This window comes from Plectropomus leopardus, chromosome 18 (genome assembly GCF_008729295.1).
Source record: "Plectropomus leopardus isolate mb chromosome 18, YSFRI_Pleo_2.0, whole genome shotgun sequence".
Taxonomy (NCBI): Eukaryota; Metazoa; Chordata; class Actinopteri; order Perciformes; family Serranidae; genus Plectropomus; species Plectropomus leopardus.
The window spans coordinates 23,187,057-23,210,829 of NC_056480.1; the positions used below are offsets into that span (position 1 = coordinate 23,187,057).

Below are 23,773 nucleotides of genomic sequence, written 5' to 3' on the forward strand. Positions count from 1 at the left end.
TCAACACCATTTATGCTAACCACCTCACCACACCTCCATGTTGAGAACCGTGTGCAGACAACTCATACGCTATGAATTTCACATACATGGATGTTTCATGGAAGGACTATGTAAAAATGTATTCATTCATTCAACCTTTATTTAAATCTCGAGGAGTCATTGAAAGCACGCCCTCATTTTCAATGATGTTGAGAGCACAGAGAACACAAAACGCAAAGAAAACACAAAGAACAAGCAAGAGCAGACAGAGCACCATTAAAAACAGCTACATTCAAAAGTGGAGCAATTGGTAATTATTGTTTTAAACTCGGCCAAAGTAATTAATATGTTGAGTTTGAATGTGCATTGAAAGATAAGTAGATGCCGCGAAAAAGATTATAAGCAGTTTTTCCAAATTCAGTATTTGTCCGGGGAAAATTGAGCATTAAGCAATCAGTTAAAAGTGTAAAATGGTTACTATGTGACCAGTTTAGTAAAGTGCTAAGGTATGGAGGCATGCTGCCTGTCACCAGACCACCTTATCATATCAAATGCAATGATGAATGGAGTAACTGTTACCAGTAATGAATCTGAGCGCAGAGTGGTAAACTGAGTCCAGTGAAATTAGAGTTAAAGCAGAAACATGTCTATAGATAACATCGCCATAGTCCAGAACTGAAAAAAAGACAGCCTCAATGATGTGTTTCCTATATAGACTGAATGAGTCGAAGTAATACCACCCATTAATTTAATCTTATCTCATCCTTCAGCTTCACTATGTAGCACTAATAACCCCTCATACAGGCTCGTTTTGTTTTTTTGTTGAACGTGTAATGCCTGTTGTTTCACAGATGCTCCTGTGATTTACTTTCACCTGCAGTACTCCAAACCCATCAACTGGACCTCAGTCTGTGTTGCAAAACCTAATTCATGTCTGCTGTGCACAGCTATTCACATCCTATTCACATCCCAAAGAAATTCACAATAGCTTGTTAAATCTGAAAGTCCTGTGTGTGGCGGTCTAACAGAAGTTTATCAAATAGAGAGAGAACACATGCCTGAGGTGACATCTAGTGGGGAAGATAAAATAGTACATTTATAATCTGCATGCTTGCGGTTTTAGCCATGCGCACCATAAGGGTGACCATGATCTCCCAACAACCTTAATTATCCCGGGATGGACTGTATGTCCATATGTCACCAATAGATGGTGTCTTTGTATTTAGTATAGAGTTAAGGAAACAGGAGAGACCTCGTGTTGCTGTGACGTGGATACTTTTGAGCTACAATATATCAGTTGGCAAATTGATTTTATTTTTTTATGTATTTATTTAATTTGTGTGTGTGTGTGTGTGTGTGTGTAATTGTTTCACATTTAAGCAGCTGGAATTGGAGAATTTTTACTTTTACCCCTTGAAAAAAATCCATTAATCAATTGATTAAAAAATTAGGTGGTGATTGATCTATTAGCTAACAGCTAATCAATTAATTGTTGCAGCGCTGAGCAATTGTGTGTGCAATTTTATGCCCTATACATTTCAAGCCGTTTTTTAAATATGAGAGAAGCTTACTCAATGATGTAATGACAGTGGGTGATTTTAGGGTATCCAAAAGGTTTGCATAGCTCATTGGCCATGGATCAGTAATCCATTTCATGACAAATCCTTTAAAGGAATGTTAGATGCCTTGGATAGTTACCAACAACAGTATCTTCCTAGAACGTCGATGATTTATACTGTAAATCCTTCATGGTTAGGCACGACATTGCAGAAATGTCACAAAAGGAAGCGCTTATTCTGTGCTTGGAACTGTCCCCGGTGCTGAAACTGTTCTTTGTTGCATACAGCGCTGCACCCTTTGTGTGATGGATGCTACTAATGAGGTTAAACATGGGGAGAGCATCGACTGTTGTTTGTTCCTTCCTTTCAACAATCTCTATACACCTGTGGTTAATTGTATCTGTTCTAATAAGGCGACAAACCCCACAAAAATCTGAGCTCATGACACCAACATCATATGCTCTTGTTAACAATATCCACCCCTGTGAACACCAAGAATGTATTCTGTGGGCACTCTTTTTCTGCATACATTGCCTTTAAAGAGCATTAAAAGTATTAACCCCCCTCAGAACTTCCTGCTTTAGAGGCTGTAAATATTTTTTTCTTATTATAACCTATAACCCACAAAAAGAGCAAAACCTTTGATGAATTGTGTGTGTATCAAAGCCTGATATATCTTGTTCCTCTGGGATATAGAGCTCCATAGTTGTCCAAAATCATTTAAGACCATCAGTTAGCCACACTGTTGGAACTGGTTACATGCTCCTTCATCACCATAAACATACACTCTGTAGTCTATTCTGGCTTAATCCCACAAACACCCTCCTGCTATTAAATACTCACTTGAGCACCAAATGTGTATTAATCCACCGCTGAAAATAGTCCCCAACAAATGCTTTCTTTCCTCCTTTTGCTGACAATTAGAAAAATGAAAAATAGCACCATTTTTTTCTTTAAAGTCACTACTAAAGGATAAGAACAGGTTTTTAAATTGGCGCCATCTTGTGGTAATGTCAGGAGAGACTCTGTGATAGACAGCAATGCAAGTTCCCAAAAATCTAACCAAGGTACAGTTACAAGAATGAGCATGAAGTTAACACATAGATGTTACCCATTTTTTATCAGAATTTTTCTGTTTTAGGCCATCATTTAAAAAAAATGCTATAAACATATTAAGATCACACACACTTTTGCTGTAGAGATGTCCACCATACTGACATCTAAAAAAAGAATTTTTTTAGATGTCAATTCATCTGTTTCTGTCAACCAAAATAGCAATTCCCTCTAAATTTTGACATATTCCTGTAACTGGCAGTTTCCTTTGATAAAGACAGCTTCGGCCTGTCATTGTTGCCTGCTCGGCCCCGAGCTGGACCCGCAGCAGCCTTTCCTACCTAGAGGTTTGTTGTTGAAGGGATATCTGTCACAACATGGCAGCGTGTTATGGATTTATCATTGATCGGGCTATTGATTGATTTCCCTCTGGAGGAGAGGTGAAAGGTGAACTGACAGGCTTCCCTGTGGGGCTGCTGATTATTCTCCCCCTCTGCAACACACAAGGGCCCAGGCAGTCATTGAAAGTGTGTTTTAAACCATACATCATCACATACACAACATTATATACTGTAAAAATGTAATTTTACAGTAATATATGCAGTTTATGCGCAAACTTTTACTTTTACTCTTAATGAGAGGCAACTTTTCAGTCATAGTGACATAACGGCCTGTGTGTGTTTGCGTGTGTGTATTCAGTGATGGCTGTTGAGCAAGCACGTGCCAAGCCTTTGTTCCCACAAGCCCCTCTGGGTGACCCCAGTCACCTTGGGGTGGCCTGTTTTGTTGTGCAGCAGCCGGTGGGCCTTTCCATTTCCATGGTGACTTTCAGAGGGCCTCTGGCCACACTATTAGAGTTACACATGAATGGAGGTGGTCATTTGGTCTTCATCGGGCAACATCTGACACGCGCACGCACGCACGCACGCACGCACGCACGCACGCACGCACGCACGCACGCACGCACACACACACACACACACACACAAACACACACACACACACACACACACACACACACACACACACACACACACACACATGGCCACACGCAGCCACACAAAAAAACGAACAATGTGGAGAGATTAAGCTGCACTTGTTCACAGAAAGTCAGAAAGACTGCTGGCTTTAGCTCATCATCTCTGCACGTTTAATATGCTTGTGTGTGTGTGTGTGTGTGTGTGTGTGTGTGTGTGTGTGTGTATGTGAGATTACAGGAAGTTCCATGACTCAGCAGTGATGTGAGCAGCTCTGTGGTGCTCAACAGCAGCCTGCAAGCAACTAATTACTTATTAATAAGTGTGAGTGAACAACTCATTCACAAGTGTAACAGGTGGATGTGAATCACTTTAGCAGAGACAATACAAGACACTTCATTTCATTTGTAACAAATGTGATTCATCCCGAAAGACAAAGAAAGAAGGAGAGATACCATCTGGTGTCCAAATGTCCCCTATTACCTTGTAGAATTATCATGGAGTCCATAAATGCATCACCAGCCCGCACTGATGTACACATACTGCTCATCGAGAGAACATCCAGGACCAGTGTTTCCGCTAACATGACCTAAGGTACAGTAATACTTTACTTTGCACTGGATAGTGCTCATTTAGTTTGTTAGATGTAAACTATGACTGACTGGAACTGAATTTTCACCACTAAGTCAACAAGGTTTTAGCCAGATACCATTTCATTAGTCTGTTAATTTATAAGGGTGAAAAACTCTTCAGAACCCTTTATTTAAATAGTCACCAAAGTACATTTTGGGTGGTTTAGGACCCCTGACTTTAACCATTCATTTGAAATATTTCCCAGATTCGTTCATTGTCAAATTGAGGTGTTATTAGGGCATATAACTGGTTCTCAAAAGGCCAAAAATAAAACCCTTGGGGAGAAAAACAATAACTACAAATAAATACAAAATTTAGCTGACTATAATTGAAAGATTACACAAGAAATATATTCCTATTATTACATATTTTTATCTTGGGGTGTTAATAAAGGCTGACATAAAGAACAAACTGTAATACAATGAATTAATAAGTGTTATTTTAAGTAATCCCTATTAAGTGATTCATACATTTATGGATAATAACATATTAAGGGGCTTTAATCAGTTAAAAAAAAACTACAACTTTAAAATGTACAAACATATCATTACAATCAAATTCTATCCATCAAATAACATTAAATTTCCCAATTAAGGTTCAAAGTCGGGGGTTCATTCCAAATTTGGGAATAGCTTAGTCAATGCATAAATTAACTGATTTTGATGGATTATCTGCACAGTTCAAGGGTTTTTCAAAAGGTAAAAACACTGTCAAATTTGTCAAAAAGCACAAAAGCCATCCCTGAATTTTCACCTGAAAAACTGAAGGTAAAAAACATAAGGCATGGCATTCATGTTGTTCGATCATTTGGAAAAGCCCTTAACTAAACATATTATATTCTATTCATTTAAATCTGACTTATATAGTTAGAGATCTTGCCATGGCTGGGGTTTACGTGATATCCTGGGCCCTTGGGTGCAACGCTAAGCTGTATCGTCCAAAGCTCTGATTGGTCACTTTGTCAATTGTTTTGGCTCCCCATCTTATTGGATATGTGTGATTTATCTGCCACTGGAGATCACGTGGACTTGACCAAAAGAAGGTGTGTGTGTGTGTGTGTGTGTGTGTGTGTGTGTGCGCGTGTGTGTGTGTTTGTGTGTGTAGTGGGGGTTACTAGAGGTAGGAGGGTCAAAGGGGTTGTGCATATGTGCAAGAAGAGAGCAGGACGCTGCTGGGAGGACGCACTCTTTCCTGGAGGATTACACATAAAGGCAACTGGCTCGTCACACGGAGAGAAGGATGTCCAGCATGCATTTCACTCATTTCATCTGATATTTTTTGGGGGGGCTGGAGCTGTTTCTGCAGGAGGCCGAGGAAAGCCATGGCAGAAGGTATGAAGGGCTTCTGTGCATGATCTGAAAGGAGAGAAAAGGGCCAAAGGGAGGGTTTGCTTTTCTTCCTCTTGCTTTGTCTTCTTCTTGCCTTTCTGAGGGGCTGGGTGCTGTCTATTCAGAAACATCTCTTCAGACGTGCTGCCATGACTTGTTGTCTGGAGGATGGTATGCTTTTGTTGATGTGGAGATAGAATGGAGGTACTGGGGGCAGACTGTGCTCTTTAAAACCAGGGATAAGCAGCAGCAGCAGAAAGCGGAGGGATGGGCTCTGCCTCCAATCAGAGTGTCATCACAGGTAGACCACAAACAAACATGTCAGTCTTTATTTGAGAAGCTGTGGATTAACAGAAAACAGTTTTGTTTTGTTTTGGTTTTTTTTTAGATTTTTAAAGATTTCCACAAAGATTTTGACAGAGGAAAGAAGATGCTACATTTTATTTTGAAGGCCTGCTGGATATTATGACATGCACAATCATGTAGACTATTAAAAAATATTAGGCATATGGAATTTACTATTAAATAAATTAACTAATTTGCAACAAAATACGGAATTTATCACATTCATCATTATTCATGACTGAAATAATGAAATAATTAAAAAAGATTAGTGGATTGGATTTTTTTCTGTCTTCTTTAATGACATACTTTATTTTTTTTTATTAGGTTACTTCATTAATTATGTCAGTACCAGTCACCATGTTTTAGCAGCTGTAGTGTAGTGTAAGTGAGAGTAGAAAAAGTCAAATACAAAAACGACAAAATTGATCAATTAAGTAATTTTTAAAGTAAAATGTGTTTCAATCGTCTTTGCTGATAGAAAATTGAACAGCTTAGCTTTCGGTTTTGGACTGTTTGGACAAAACAAGATATTTGAAACTTGGGCTTTGGGATTCATAATGCGCAGTATTTATTTATTTATTTATTATTACTATTATTGTTCCTCTAACAGACTACAACCTAATTTCCCGCACCAATCATCTGAAAAGTGTTCTTTTTAAAAAAAAAAAAAAAATTAACAACAGCAATAAACATTTCGATTATTTCCTCATTGCTGCTTTGTTTCTTTTTTTCTGTCCCTCTGGACTTCACTTTGCTGCAGTTTATCAGTCTTTCTGACCACCATCACTGTGTTTGTGTGCACCGTGCAGCAGCAGGCGGTGCGCAGAGTGAGCTGGAGGAGGAGGAAGCGGCTCTGTCCCGGGGCAGCGGAGTCTGCAAGTGGTTCAACGTGCGGATGGGTTTCGGCTTTTTGTCCATGAGCAGCAGGGACGGAGCTCCTCTGGAGGAGCCGCTCGACGTGTTCGTCCACCAGGTGAGACGCTGCTGCTGTTTGTCACATCTGTCACATATTTTGGGTTTATTTCACTATTCGCAAACACACCCTTCATTCCATAACCAGAACAGCTCTGCTTCTCATTAGTGTCCCTGTTAATCTCACGATAGGTACTCAAAACAAAGTAAAAGCTGTAGCCTACACGTTCAAACACTGTTGTTGTTTTTAAATGACAGCCAACAGTAATTTTGCAAGAGCATCTTTATATGTAGTGCGAGTGTCTTCAACATTTTTGTGGCCAAGGACCCCTTAGCTGAGAGAGAGACACGGCGTGGACCCCCTGCTGTGTAACAGTGAGTTGAGATGATTCTCTTTGATTAGCACTGGCCGGCAGCTAACAGGCTAGTCAGCAACAGTTGTAGCATAGCTAAATGAGTTAGCCTCCTCACCTGCACTTTCAGGGGTGCACAATGTGTCAGTGTCTTTCTCAAAATGTACAAACAGATTAACTGTAGCTCAAAAAAATGTCTGTTCTCTTGGAATAATGATACAGCTAATTGTCCAAAAAATGATTACAAATTATAATTATTATTTAAAATTGTTGTTAAAAATGGTAAATTCCATTGGTTTTATGAAAAGGCCAATTTATTTTACTTATAGGTCAGTTTATCTTGACTAATAATATTATGTATTGATGTCAATGTGTATTTTCAGACACATTTTAATTGGAAAAGACAACAAAAAGATAGATTAGATTGAAACTTTAATTATGGAATAGTTATTTGGCACCCTTAGTTAGTCAACAGCAAATTAATCAGAAACTAGGCCTATTTATATAGATTTACTGAGCTGTGGACTCAAGTCAGATGAGTCAGAAATTTGACTTTACAAAAAGATAAAAGACTCGCCACTTGACTTTGACTTTAACACCAATGACTCATGACATCATTTGGACTTGAGCCATTTAGGTTTTGAAAATACTTGATACCATGATAAAGTGTACTTGATATTATTATGTTATTCAAGAAGTATGCCATCATTTCCTGAATCTACTCACATTAACGCTGTTCATTCTAAGCAAGTAAATCCTAAATTCCTCAACTGGTACAAATTTGACAGCATTCAATCAAGTTGCAGGGGAGAACCAAAAAGAACGCAGAATCTGCGCACAAAAACGTGGTGGTCAACAGTAATACAAATTGCAGCATGCAAATTGTGCAGGTTGAAAGTTGCAGGCCGAAGATGCAACAACTTCCAAAAAAGTTGTTTTAACAAATACCGCAAGAATACATTTTAAAAAGCATTTGTGATTTTTGTAAATTTTATATATTACTCTGTTGTTAAAATGTCTTTACATTTGGTGAAGAGTGAATTTTGACTTTGCCTTGGACTCAACTTGGGACTTTAGTGCAAAGAGTAAACACTTACTTGTGACCTGCAAAACAATGACTTGGTCTCACCTCTGTGAATTTATCATTTAGTCACTTTTTGAGCAAAAAACACAAACATTGTCTGGTTGTAACAAGTAATGACTGAGAGAAAAACACCTCTCTGAAGTAAAGTTACACATTATCCCGCAAAGACAGCTCGTAGGAGGAATATAAGACACCTACTGTGTTTCTGTGTAAAATTACCTGAAGATTAACACATGTTAAAGTCAGCTGCCACTCCCCCCGCTTCACCTCACAGGCAGATATGTGCTGTGGAACCTCAAAGGTGTTGAGCTCAAACCTTTCTATATAAAAGGGGTTAGAGGCTAAAGCAGAGATAACAAGGCTCATTCCTTTCCCCATACAGCCCTGCTTCCTGTCATAAAGTCATTAAAGCATCAGGGAGCCCACCCAACTCTGAGTTTCAGGCCCACCTCCCATGTGGAGCTTTTTGGTAGAGCGGCTCTCAGGTTACCAGCCCCTGTACTGCTGTAAATCATCTGAGGACAGAGAGGGGATAAAGGCCCTGCACATGTTTGTTTTTGGCCTTCTTTGAATCATCAGTGTCAGTTTGGTGTGCATAGGTTTGATCAGATGGGATATTGTAGTCTCTGTTTTTATAATGACCAGTAAAATGTTAAAATAATTGAATTTGGAAACCAAATTGAACAATAACATCATATTAAAGGTATACTTCACCTACAAAATGATGATTTTTAAATCAGTTCGTTATGTGGTGTTACCTTGAATTTGTGAAGATAAATTTGTTGTTCTTGCATACCCCCACGGGAATTGGCAACCACACTGATTTATTGATTGACAACTCAGAATTTATTTGTAGTTTGTAATTTATTTATTTGAAAAGGGACAGTGTACATTTATCCAAATTTAAACAAATGTAAATGTACCTGAGTCAGCTGGAGAACTATTTTTCATTGGTAGTCCCTTTGCTTGATGGTAAAAGGCATCCGAAATTAATAATGATAATAATATACAATACAACAACAGCAAAACAATATACAAATATACACAACAGCAGCAAAACAATGCACAAACATCTGTTTACAAAAAAAGCCTATGCTTAGTACTTCCCCAACACATAAGCTGAGCATACAAATGGATTAATGAGACTTGTTTTGCACTTCATGAGCTATGTGAGATTTTTTCAAACATCTGTTGTATAGTTTTGCTGTAGTTAAGCGTGGTCCCCAATCAATCAATAGATCAATATGGTTGCCATTTTCTTTGGAGGCATGTGAGAAAAACAAAGGTTTCATCATGAAATCAAGGTAACACAACATGACTAACTGATTTACAAATGGTCATTTTGAAGTATATTAGCTTGTGATACATTTTCAGTGTTCTGTGTACAGCCAATCAGTACATTCTCCCCACTTGCTTATTTGAAATGCAGCAGGTTTGGCGATTCTTATAACAAATAATACAATATGCAGAGTGTTTGTCATAGCTTAAAGGAATATCTCACCTACAAAATGACCAATTGTTTATCAGTTACTCAATTAGCACCCTCGAGCCATTTTAATTCCTCCAGAGCCGGCCTGATCCCAGACCACCCCAAGTCCCTGCAGGATCCGGAGACTTTCTGTTGCTGCTGTTACACTAATTAGACCCAGAGCTGTGGGGGTTGGGATTTGCACTGTCTACATTTGAGTTGCTACAGTGGCTAACGTCCCAACTGTTTTTTTTTTTAACTTCTTCAAGCTCTCGCATGCAACACATTGTGCAACCAAGTTAGTGTGAAGCATACAGAGGCCTTAAAAACATATTTCACCTGTGAAATGACCATTTGTATATCAACAACATCCTGCATCTTTCTCAAATGCCGTGAACAGAGAATCCAAAAAAGGTAAACACTCTTTGTGAATCAAAGTCAATGGGCGCCGTATTTAACAGCAATACTACTCTGACTACTATAGTGTGTTACGGTCAAAAGTAACAAAAGGATGTACATTAAGGTGAAAATTTCTGGCTTTTGTTCTCACATATAAAGTACAGGCAACAGAGCCTTTCACAGCTCTTGTCATACAGGTCAACAGGTTTGCAGTCTAGATTTCCTCCAGCAGCAGCTTTAATGTGTATTAACCAACACATGACCATTAAGGCTTGCTGCTGGTTTGCTTGTGGCCAGGATAACCCCAGCAAGCTGCTTTTATTGTTTGGTGGATGAGTGGTATGCTTGAAAATGTTTTCTTCATTTGATTGTGTTTTGTCTATCTGTTTCTGCTTTCGAAAGCCGTGATAGCATTGTTTTAAAGAGTTTAAAGGGATAGTAAATTCGAACAAAATTCGAGAAAAACAAATCATCAGTTTTCAGTTAAGTACAGCTGGTGTTTGACATGTTCACCGTGTTGTAGTTCATCCTTCTTTTTATTTACTTCAATTGGAGAGCTAATCAGTGACAGATCCATAGAGTAGCACACTTTTGGGTGATTTACTCCTCCCAAGATGCATCCATTCTCACCACCACTCCTGGTAGCTATCCCAAGAATGCACTCTTCCCCTCTGTCATTTCCCAGCATCCTCAAATGCAGTGGTCATCTTCAGACTTGACCAGATGGACTCATTTTAGAGACTCTGTAGCTGCATAGGTGGTGGTGCGGAGGAAGAGAAGGGGGGGTTGGGGCTTTTGGTTGGAGACACACAAGAGGAGGAGGGGGTTTAAAAAGCACTGATGTTTAAACGGGGCTGTCAGCGGGATTGGATTTTTATGAGAGAACTGAGGATTCCCTTTCAGAGACATTTATGCAGAGATGTGTGGTCAATTTTTACACGTTTGTCTTGTAAGGCCCCAAAAAATAGATTTAATTTAAACATCTAACATTCACCCACAGAATAATTTCAGAATTTTCAGAATGTGCCAAAAATAACAGTCATCTTAAAACTGCATGAAAAGATTCTTTTGGAAACTTGGGCTTAGCAGTGGTGAACATATGACTGACATTTAATTACATTTTAATGGAATACTTTACCCAAATAATTTGGTGCAATGTGAACCAAGACAGTAAAGCCGTAGCCGGACAGCTACACAGTGAAGTCAAACTCACTATGAAGCTCAGTAATGTCAAGGAGAGCTGCAGAGGCAGGTGATCATTCTCTGTAGATTCATCAATATGACATAACATCACAGCGTCATGTGATACGTTCTTATTATGAAATATTGATTACAGCCAATATAACAGTGAAAGAAAGCAGTAGTGACATCACCAGTTACATTCTCCATAGTTCCCCTATGGGTCCATTTGGCTCAGTAGATCATTAGTTTATGTTTTCAGCCTTAATTCTGACCCTTGCGTTCTCTTGTTAATAGAGCAAACTGCACATGGATGGCTTCCGCAGCCTCAGAGAAGGCGAGGCTGTTGAGTTCACCTTTAAGAAATCATCTAAAGGGCTGGAGTCTGTCCAGGTTACTGGGCCTAATGGAGCCCCGTGTCTGGGCAGCGAGAGAAGACCAAAGAGCGGCCAGAAACGACGCTCCAAGGGTGACAGGTAAATTCTATCTGACGACATTCACTGCGTATTTACTTATTGAGCAAAGTTGAACACTTTGGGAAATAATCACTTTCTCTTTCTGAATGAGATGAGAAGGTTGATTCAGAACCTCACGTCTGTGTTAAATGTGGAGTTGGAGCCTGGTACTGTCAAAGTTTAAAAGAAATTTTAAAAAAAAACCCAAAAAAAACCAAAAAGCATACCCCTTTACCTCTCACTAATGAGCGTCTTGTTCGCTTTTGATATACTCAGACAGAAATATAAAAATCACAATTGAATTATGTGCCGGAACAGCAGTTTATCCATCTGCCCTCTGTGAAGCTTCTCTTCCTACAGCTCAGGCTGCCAGAACAGTTAGCTTGGCTGTGTCCGAAGTGAAAAAAATATGCCTGCCAACACCTCTAATTAGTGTTTTGTTGTTCAATCTGAACACAAATAGAATGACAATTTGTCACATTAGGGGGAGTTGCTGGAAGAATTTGGTTGTAAACAACAGTTTATCTGTCTGCTTGGTATTTCTGTACTGTCAGCCTGGTCACCAAAGAAAAATGTTGGCATTTTACTCTTCTGCAAACCATGGATGTTTCTTTTGAGCGTTTCATAAGTATCATATCTATGTTCTTTAAGTTCTGTAGTTTTGATTTTTTGTATATAAGCTGACAGAGTGAATGAGAGGTGCAGGAGGTGGAGGATGATGTCACACCTGCCATAAGGCAGAATACTGTTTGAGGCCAATCAACAGCAAAACTGATGGGTATTTTAGTGAGCTGTCGCTAGGTTTGCAGTGGCTTCTTAGCTTTTTAACTTTAAATGTAAGTGTTTCCTTACGGAGATATCACAGCATTTCCCGCCAAAACATTATCATTTCCCAACCATAGCCAAGTTGTTCTTGTGCCTAAACCTAACCACACATCAACCACAGCATAATGTTTCAATGTTTCTGCTACATAATGTACAAATGTTACATATCTTTTGTCCGGGAAAAGTAAAATTTTTTTCTGGTGATTGGGTTGGTGCTGCAGAGCTGGTTGCCAGATACAGCTGGTAAACCCAGATTATTCTCTTGGGCCATAAAAAGGGTGACTGCACCCAGCATGGATGTGTAAAGAGAACTGGATAAAGCGTTGGAGGAGTCTTTTACACTTTCCGAATGTTATCAGACCAAACGGACCAACTCTGATAGTGAAAAGCGTCGTTTTGTGAGGGTTGTGCTCAGAAAAATTCATTCACTGATCTACACTTGTTTTTGCCGTATAAATCAGTGGAAAAAAGTATTTTTTGCCACATGACATCATGTGGCACATGTAATTCTTCTTTTGAGCCATTACAAACATTGGCTCTGAAACCCGGTGCACTAAAGCCTTGTACCCAACTGTTTTTCAGCATGTTAATCCCTCTGAGGCCACAAATGATCATTTTTACACCAAGTTTGTGTACAGATTAAACAAATAGGATTCATTATGTTAAGCAGTGAGCTTTAGAGGTGTTTTTCACTTTGGAAGGAGTAAAATTGTTTTCCACCTACTTTCAATCTTTATGATAAACTAGGCTAACCAGGTCCTGACATCAGTCTTCTAATCTCACTCTTTTCCTATAAAACTCACTCTAAACACTCAGTTGACTCAAATTATAGATAATAACTGAAACAATTCTACTTGACCTGAAGCTTTAGAGAACAAGTCATAACATACAATAAACTGAGTGCTGTGAAAATACTCAAATAATAATTTTTGAGTATTTATTTGACTAATATTTTGTCTCTCTAAAAAACGCACTCTAAAAACTCACTAAAGTGACTCAATGCATAGTTAATAACTTAAACAAAGCTACTGTGTTTGTAGTGTTTTTGAATAGTCTTTGTTTTAATGGCAGATTTTTTTTTATTAGTTTGAAAAAGATAAGACTTTAAGCTCTTCAAATACAGTCAAAAATTAACTGGTGAGAGTGAGGGAAGTGAGGCCAGTTTATCATATTATTGATGTAAGTTATGCATAGAGTTATAAAAGAAGAACATTCTTAAACAAAGTATTCTGCTAGCTAAAATTTGGCTCTTTGTGAAGCAGCAGGCTGTGATGGATCAATACTTTTTTTTCATGTTTTCAGGCTTCTTCAACTCCCAACACTCTGTCTTTTGGCTTCAGTGTAGCTCCATCAGTTCAAAGTTTATCTTTTTGTGACCAAACACAAATTTAAGGCTGTAAATGAATGCTACTAGAGGAAACTCTCATTTATTTGCAATTCCTTTGTTTGTCTTTGAAGCTTGTTTGGGCAGTTAAGATCCAGTGCGACCATTAATTTGATAGCATCTTGTAGATTTGACCATATTAATCATGGCTGGAAGTAACAAAATGAATCCCACATCTTCCCGTCTTTAAATACCTGCTGGATTTGATTATAGTCAGATGTTCTGGCTTTCTTCTTTTCACACATGAATGTTGCAGTTAAAGAATAAAGCAGTTTGATTTTCAGATTGCAGGCCATTAAGATCGGAAAGGGTATTAATGTGATAGCATCGTGCTAAGTTGAAGTTCATTAATCATGGTGCGCAGTGATAAAATAATCCCGCAGCTTCCTGTCCTTAAATACCCGCTATAAGTTTGATTGCATTCACATGTTCCCTCTTTGCTCCCAAACATAAACGTAGCATTCGGGGGGGAAAGAATCCTATCCATTTAATTGATAACAGATGTAGGTGCCTGAGAGGGGTCAGAGGTCGCCATCGCCATAGCAACAATGGGATATGGTGTGCAAATGAGGTGGAAGGGGAGGGTGGGAGGAGGGGTGGTGAGCGGGGGTCAGGGTTCAGAGGTCACAGTTGTATTGAAACAAAGGAGCTCTCTCCCACCCTCGTGGCCACGCGGATCAATACTGAAGCCTGATGGGGGGCTGGGAGGAGGAGGAGGAAGAGAGGAAGGAAGTGGTGGTTAGGTGTGAGATGATGCAGGGCTCAGTCTGGGTTTCATCACTCTCTATCGCACTGATTGAACATATATTTTTTTGTTATATTTTATATTTTAAGTCCATTAAAAAACCCTAAATCAACAAGGAATGTATCTTCTACTAACAAATATTGGGTCTAATCAGGGCTCCAAACTAACTTTTTCATTTTTCATTCAACTAACTTTTTCATTTTTTCATTTCTTTTTCATTTGAGTAATTAAGGTCCAAACATTTCTCACTGCACCTTTTGGCATCACAATTAGGCACTTAAAACATTACTGTTTTGACATTTTACCATTCACATTGGCAATATCTTAACATATTATGTAAAACTGGGCTGTTTTTTGCACATACTGCTGGGGCTACAGAGGTTGAAAGTCTTGTAGCATGGGCCACAAAATTGTAGCCTGAGTATAAAGGTATAAAATAAGCACATTGTAGTTTGAGACTATTCAGATTCTGTTTTGAGTTGAATAAGTAGTTTTCCAAGGCATAGTACAAAAAAAATGCATACATTGGTTTTCAATATGGGCGGCACAGTAGTGCAGTGGTTAGCACTATTGTGTCATACCAAGGGCTTCTGGGTTACAACCCGTTTTTTGGCTTTGGCCCCTCTGTTTGGATTTTATATGTTCTCCAGCTTCCTCCCCCAGTCAAAAGACATGCAGATTAGGTTAATTGGTGACTCAAAATTGCCCGTAGGTGTGAGTGGGATGCTTATTTGTTGGTGGGTTCCATTTGTACTGGGAAGTCCAAATTAACAAGTTCCCAGTGGGAAATTTCAATTGGAATACCCCCTGAATTTGGATTTCTGACTCGAAAAGTGTGAGTCACCTCACTAATTAGGACCTCAAAATCCAAAATACCTCCTCTGTGCATTTACAGAAGTAATATTCAATTTATCTGTACTGTGGACATGCTGCTGTGGTGTTTGTACGCACAAAATACATCATCCCCAACCCCGATAGCATTTCTCTATGTGTGACCCCCAAGATAATCTGGTGACCCTTTCATTATGTAACCCCCCTCTTGGCCAAAGTCAACTGGGATCAGCTTGTGCCCCCCTGCAATCATTACATGGACAAGAAAATGGATGGGTGGATGTTCTATATGTCTTAATTTGTTTATTAGTATTATTTATTATAAAACATGGAGGTGGGAAATAAATATGCTTAGTGACTTAAAACTATCAGTTGAAAACAAAGTTTAAATACTCCTGTTTCCCCTTTTTTAGTGGGATGTAGACTAAATGTGTATTACACAAGTATTTGAAGAGAGAGAGGGAAATTCAGTCCAGTGTTAATGTACAGCTCTTTAGTTAACAAATAGGCTGCTGACAAGGATGGGAAGTTGGAAATGAAGGCACCTGAAGAAACACATTTTGGTTGTGACCTTTATTTGAAACTACTATGATGACAAAAAGAGGTTGTCAGAGTAGAAAAAGTACACTGTAGAAGGAGACTTGTATTTTTATTTGACCTGTATCATACATTTGGGAACATTCTGACAACTCTTTTTGGTAGCTCCTAACATAGCCTAAATATTACTAGTAAGGAGTCCTATTTTAAGAATTCTTAGAGTAACGCGGAGCAAGGGGAAAAGAACATTTTATTTCAGTGAGGAGGTGTGGTTGACCCCATTGCAAGGTGTGATGCATTCTTTGAAAAGGTGTGATTGGTTGTCACAGACATGCCCTTTATTAGGCCTTCCAAGTTGTGGACACCCAGTAGAAATGAAATGAACTGCAGTACAATATGAGGATGTTAAAGTGCTTTTTGTGTGATCGCACCATTGTACTTCCATTTATCTTAGTGTTGTGGTTACTATATATCTGGCATTATATTGTTATTGTGTTTGGGAGATGTGAGAAAATCTCTAATGAGATCGACCACAAACATTTTCCCTGCACCATCTAATCTGTGGCATTTCAATAACTCCTTGTCATTCAGTTTATTGAGAATATTTATCCTCACATCACTAGGAGCAACTCTTGGTACTAGGAAGCTTTGTGAATACAGCCCCAGATATCTGCCAGTTATTTTTATAAGCAGTTTCCACAGTGTCAGTTGTGAATTTATACTTCTGTCCATGTTCAGCTACCAAAGCTTACTGTAGTGTGCCTTATTAAATGTGCTTGCTTTCCATTTATTTCTGCATGCCATTTTAGCAATATAAAGAGACATGAGCGTCGCTTGATAGAAGTAATTTGTCACAGTGAACTGCTCCCTGTGCTGTTTACTTATAATCACTTGTTCGACTGCAGATGGAGAGCAAAAAGGAAGGGCCCGTAGAAAACCAGATTGTCTATAAACAAAAAAAATCAATGGTCATTGCTTGCCTATTTAAGTGGCCAGTGTCTCATTGTGTCACACTACACAGTGCTTGAGCCTCCCTTGCCTTATTTATCCTGCCCTAATGAATTCACCAACAGGATTTCACTTAGCCACTGATCATCAGCCTTCTCAGCATCAATTTACTGATAACAATACACATCAAGCTACCAGATCTACAAAGCAGATCAGCAGTTTTCTGTTTAATCATAGAGTCTTGTTATGTAGAGATTCATACGTGCTCTTACTTGTTAACTGCAAAGTTATGGCTGCATGATCATTTAATGGTATCATCTATTGTCTTTAAGTAGAATTCTATTGTGAAAATATGATCGTATCTTGTTACTGTTTAACAAATTTCTCTATAAATGACAGGTTCCAAATTGCAAATTGCAATTACAAAGAGTTTTATATGCATGCAAGGGCTTTTTCACACCACACATTATGACTTGTCATAGCAGAAAAAGCACAGGTGTAATTAATCATGTTAACAATGGTTCTGTTCCATTAAGTGTCTGAGTAAAAACAGCCAGACACTGTGATAAAGATTTGCCCGATTTTAGTCCCAAAATTGTTGATATTTGAATGGGGACGGATTTTTGCCAAATCAGTTTGAGGTTCATAATTGCTCATGCCGCTAATCAGACATTGTTCAAAAAAGTGATCTGTACATTGTGGGCATAAAGGTACAGATTCTAGCTGCACAGATTCAAATAGGCTATAAACAATACTGCAATGCCACACCCAACATATTTGGCGCCGCCTTCCCTCAGCTACCAACAGAAATACAGACAGCTGACACGACAACTAGAACTAGAAATCCGCTTTCTAATTCTATGTTTTTCGGATGTAGCAGTCGTAGTGTCTAAGTATAAACGTGGAGAATGGCATGTAGTGGCATTTTAACTTGCTGAAAAGGCACAATCCTACCTGTCCCTGTGTTTACACTGACCCCGCTCTAATGTGAGATCTACTCATAGGGAGAAACGAGAAGCCCCTCCACAGTTGCATTTTAATTTTTCCTGTAGCTGGTGGCTTTCATCATAAACTTTTTTAAAAAGATCTAAGAACCAATAGTAAGCAGGCACATGCAAATAGCTGTTGAATCAAAATTAGTATTACAAAATACATCTGTCTTGTGAAGCCTGTATATTTAAAGATCTCCTCCAGAAATATAAAATACTCTGATTTAAATATAAATTTGTGTCTGATATGGCTAACTGCCCATGCATCATTCTGCACAGTCAGTAAAGCTCAAACATCACAGCAAAGGAGGAAGGGAGCAAAGCCTTAAACAATCAGCAAAGCCAAAGTCCAACGTTTAACTTTATTGTAAGGACAACAAAGCCAGTTGTGAGTTCAGTTGTCAATATATCCCCAATATAATCCCTTAAGGGACAAAGATCAATTTGGCCAAATCCCTTAACAGCTGCTCACCGCTGGAACTGCATTTAAGGTGGATGCATGGTGACAGATATGCTAAGAGACAGAGGGATGTAAAACCAAAGCTACAATTTGCCGCCCCCTGATGGTGGAATCAAATCACTTCACTGCAGGTGGAATTTTATTCAGATTTGTGCTCAGATTCAGTGAAAACCAGCTGCTGTTCAAAACTATTTAACACACATTACTAATTGAAATAATAAAAAATGCATTTTTTCTGGAGTTAACATTGTATAATAGGTGTAATCATATAGTACTATTCTTGGCTCTAATATTTAACTTTGATAATCTCCCACAAAATCCTTTTGCTTCCAGTTTTCTGCCCACTTACTGAAGCACTGTTGGAGTTTTTAAAATATTAAGAGCAGTCATCACATCACCTAATACGGAGCACCTCCTTAGTCATGCAAAAGGCGTTCAGTCACATGCCAGAACTTTTGACTTATGTGTCAGAGGTGAATGACTTCATGACTTCATGAATCACTGCCTCCAAAATAGCATGTCCTTCTATCACTGTTCAGACCAAGGCAGTCAAATATCTAAGGAACTGTGTCATGTGACCCTAAACTCTAGTCATACAATCACTAGTTTAAATAGTCTGTCTTTCATTGTTCACTTTTCTGGCCTACATTCATAGTAAGACCCTTATATGAAACATTATTGAAATGTTAAACACAAATGACAAAAACTGGGCTGTGATTTCATTGTAGGCAGCACGTAGTCTCTGTCATCCCTGTCTGTTTTTTTCTCCACTACAAAACCTATACATACAGTATATTATCTTTATGAGCCGCCTCCTCTGATGTCCGATTAGTCTATATTATTGTGGTACACTGAGCAGTTGCCCCCGTTGCCTGCTTGTTCCACTAAAAGGTGAGGAGGATTCTGTTTCCAGCTCTTATGGCGTTATGATAAAGCTAAATGTTTTAGAGCTTCTGAGGGACAATTAATTTATGTTTCTGTAAGGTTTGCTCCAGCAAGTGAACCTTATAGCCATTCATCTGAGGTCATTTCCTGTCTTCTGTTCATTTCAGATGCTATAACTGTGGAGGACCCGGCCATCATGCCAAAGAGTGTCAGCTACCGCCTCAGCCCAAAAAGTGCCATTTCTGCCAGAGTATTTCCCACATGGTGGCCAGCTGTCCGGTCAAAGCACAGCAGCAGCAGCAGTATTCGTCTGCGGGCTCTCAGGGAACAGCTACCTCACAGAGGGACGAGGAAGAGGAGCAAAGCCAGGGCACCCTCTCTGAAAACTCCGAGTGAAGGATTGAGGGGAAACTGTGAGGCTTTTCACTGGAACACTGCTTATAGAAAGAGCTACCTCAGGTTTTATTTATTGAGCGGCAAAATAGGAGTCATTGCTGCGTTATGTGATGTGTTGTTCAATGGAGCACTGGCAGGGATGTCTAATTTGAACATATTTTATTTCTAAGTTGTTTTTCTGCCTTGGATAAGTGTCTTAGCTTTGGAATGAAACAATCAGACTTACTGTTGATTCAGCCGTGTCGTAGCCACAGATATCGAGTCCCTGGACTGATCTGACATGTGTGCCTCCGTTAACTGAGCCTTTTTCTTTCTTACAACTCTCCACACATGCACACATACAGAATGTGTGAAAAGTTGCACCAGGGTGGAAGCTGACGGATATATTGGCTTGCAGAATTTTGCATGCTTGCTTACTGGCATGCCTTATTGAGGACACTTCATTGAAACTGATCCATAATTTACGGAAGTAGTTAATGTTTGTCTGCTGTAACATATCAAAATACCTGCTGTGAGAAAAGCCAACACAGCCACTCAGGCATGAATGCAGCTCTCTTTTATCCAGTACTTATATTTCACAAAGTATGCTGCATTCAAATGGAACTTTGTTTTTAACATGGGACACAAGCATGACAAGGCTGTGCAGCTCTGTGTGCTACATTCAGAGCATTAATATAGCAGTAAACCATTGTTTGCTATGTGAAGATGCAGTGGAGTAATGGCATCTTGAGCAGAGAATTAAGTCATGCTACCTCTGTGTGTTGTAGTCTAAGCTTCTCTGTCTTTTGTTTTGGTAAGGCGGTCCGTGATTTGTACTTATTAGTGCTTGTGTGTATCCCACTGGCTAGCTCATTGCCACTGCTCTGCAATGCACTCATATGGCAGTTACTGCTGATATCAGGACAGCGTTGTTGTAGAAGTACTGCATCCACCCTCCTGGTTAACACCGTTAGCTCTGTCAGCACTGTTGATGTTGTTTTGTGCTGCTTACAGAGTTAGCACAGTTAGCTTCTAGCCTCCAGCTCAGCCACCTTAATGTTGAGAGCTGTATGTAGACAACTCACGTGCTCTGAATGTTGCATCTCCATACACCATTGTATCCAAAAAGCTTAAGCTTTTGCTAACTATTTTGATTAGCCGCTTGTTAGCTTGCTTATAGCTTTATTTAGATATTTTTAAATAAAGAAAAGTCAAATACACAGTTATCCATAAACAAAGCGTAACACAATTGTTAGTATTTCCCCTAAAGCTTTAACCCACTTAAGAGCATGCCAAGTGAAGCAGCCAAGCATCAAAGTGAAGCGTTGCATTATCACATCATAATATTGATTATTGGAACAAAAGAAAGAGGATTCAGCATTTGTCTAAAAATATCAGTATTGGCCTTGAAACACCCCTATCAGTCAAACTCTTGTGTCTGAAACCAGACACAAGAGTTTTGTTAAAATCTCTTTAAAACAAGACCTGACTCGATTATAACTGGTTGATTTTGTTTTTGTTGCAGGATTAGGTGATACCACAGAGTGGGTCACTGCAGGGGAATGAAAGACTAACATTTTTGGAAGTCAAAAATAGGCTATAAGAGTTGCTTACAGTGTAAATAGTTGTAGTTAATACCTCATTATACTACAATGTTTTTTCTCAAAATATGACAATTCTGACATAACATTAATTATATATAAAATATTTGTTGCGTAATTTTTTTTTTCCTGTAAAATTAAAAACAAAAAATCAGACCTTTTTTGATTGATAGTTTAATTCTTCAGTAGAATTTTTTCTCAAAATATTATGACCAAATCCATGATACTATACTTTAAATTGATGATGGAAAATAACATTTTTATTATTACTAAGCTTTATAAAAATGAAGTAAACAATCCACTATGTGAATGTAAGAGAGACAACATATCCTGAGTGTCAGAGATTATCTTCAGATATTATAGTGGAAGTGAATGTCACAATTAAGTGCCATATTCCATTACAACAACATTATTTCACCACACACATGCTCTCGAAAAACTATTCAGTTGTGGTGAAATTTATGTCTTAATTACCAAGTTGCCATTTCAGTATTTGAACTTATATGCAAGACCGGTATTGATTGTATGGCAGACTTTGTCTGCAAAACTCTATTCATCTGAAGGGAATGTACACACATATATCAGGGATATTTCACATAAACAATATTTGCTCAGTTATTGTGCTTAAAAGTTGTGGGTGACACAGGAGGAAGGATGATTTTTAGTGACGGGACCAAATGTATACAGATATAATTATATTAACTATTTATTCAGAGTTGTTCTCCCTGAAGGGCAGACTGAACATTTGACAGAGCATTTTTAATAGTTTAATTTAAACCTGTGCTGTGATTCAGAAATATATTTGTACCAATCAATACCAAATATAACCCAGAGCACTGGTTTCCTTTGTACAAGTGCTGTGCAGTATGTCACAACATTTTGGACAAATTCTGACAAATTCTGTTACTGTTGCAGAATTGTTTACTGACTGCGTGACTATATAACAATGGAATTTTGCTAATGTACAACTTAACTCAGTTGTCACTGCACAGAAAAAAATACAACATTTCAGTGTTTAATTTTTTCTATATTTGTATACAATGCTCTCTCAGTGACCTCAGCCTGCATTCAGCCTATTTAGCGTTTTCATTTTGAATTCTGGGAAACCTTTTTTTCTGACCTTGTGTCTTTTAGGATGTTTAAGTTATTTACTTTCACATAAACTGCCAAATGAGCCATGCACTTTCATTATGTCATTCTCTGACACACAACAAAAAGCAGCAACTAGCCTACTGTGGCAACCATATGACTTAAAGGAACCATCCAATTTAAACACCTTTAACACTTTGTATCTTTCAGCATGATGTGCATTGCGTTTCTTGGTAGTGATTGTTCTTTTCTATTATATTTGGCATTTGGAAAACTCGTCAAACATAGACAATGTGATGTTATTTACCTTCAATCGAGTCAGACACTAGCAACTTTTTACAGCAGTAGCCTGTTTCTTCTGGTAGCTGAAGTATTAGTAAGTTACTATTATGTAGCTTAAACATGAAGTTATTTGGCCTACACCATGACATCCACCTGGCCTTGGCCAGTGAGCTAGCACAATAGATCATCCTGCTAGCCAGCTAGCTAATCTAGCTAGTTTCACCACAACCCAATTGCCAGAAGAAATGTTGGCACTGTGCGTTTCTGCAAACCACAGATATGTTTAATGTGCATGTTAGGGTAGAAGTGAAGCTCCAAACTTTAGCAGCATTGTAGTTAACATGTGGTTAGGTTCAAGCATAAAAACCACTTGGTCCTAAAATGTAGGATTATTGATTATTGGCCTGGACGATTATTTTTTATGCCGATATTTGGCATAAAATTTGCCGATTATCTGTATCAGTGCTTTATTTGATGATTGCCGATTAAATTAATTCATTAAAAAGTGCAAAGAAAGTGTCAGCATGGGAAAAACTTTTACTTTGTAAAACCTCAGGGAGCTATTTTTATTATTTTTTTTAATTAGATTTTTAATTAGATTTTTACTTGGCTTTAAAAAAAAAGTTGCTTTGAACTTGCTATATATGATGTTAAAAGTCTCAGTTTTGATTAATGCTTAAAGTCATTTAAACAAAGATTTGTGTTTAAGTTTGTTAAATTCCAAAATATTGACATATAGATTGAAATTTTTATTGTAAATGCATATCAGTTCCAAATATCAGTTATCAGTCTCATTAACCACTTACAATTGGTATCAGTGTTGACCCTAACTAAAATACTGCTGGAAACTCAGCAATGACTAGCCAAGGTGTCACGCCATCCACCATCCCCACCACTTCCCAATAACAGAGTCAGCCCATGCATATATTACGTCACTTTAGAAATGTTGATGCGTATAAAATGTTCCAATGTAATCTATACGTATCTGTGGTTTGCGGAAATGCACAATTCATCTTCTGGCAGCTGGGCTGCTCACTGAAAAAAAAATCTAAATGTTTATCACAAAATAAGCCCTGAAATGGCACTATATTTTAAACA

The 23,773-nt window shown here is 38.4% G+C and overlaps 1 protein-coding gene across 1 annotated transcript; it reads left to right on the forward strand.

Annotated features, from left to right (window-relative positions):
* Positions 1 to 5,522: 5,522 nt before the first annotated feature.
* LOC121958285 (protein lin-28 homolog A-like) lies at positions 5,523 to 19,724 on the forward strand. The gene is made up of 4 exons (XM_042507174.1): positions 5,523 to 5,532; positions 6,684 to 6,847; positions 11,567 to 11,745; positions 19,496 to 19,724. Exons 1-4 carry the CDS (start codon positions 5,523 to 5,525, stop codon positions 19,722 to 19,724), a joined length of 582 nt encoding a protein of 193 aa, XP_042363108.1.
* Positions 19,725 to 23,773: the final 4,049 nt, after the last annotated feature.

Excerpts from the sequence above, each read along its gene's own strand:
- LOC121958285 (XM_042507174.1), top strand. Across the intron at positions 6,848-11,566 it reads TCGACGTGTTCGTCCACCAG|AGCAAACTGCACATGGATGG; the intron begins GTGAGACGCTGC and ends TCTTGTTAATAG. Across the intron at positions 11,746-19,495 it reads CGACGCTCCAAGGGTGACAG|ATGCTATAACTGTGGAGGAC; the intron begins GTAAATTCTATC and ends TGTTCATTTCAG.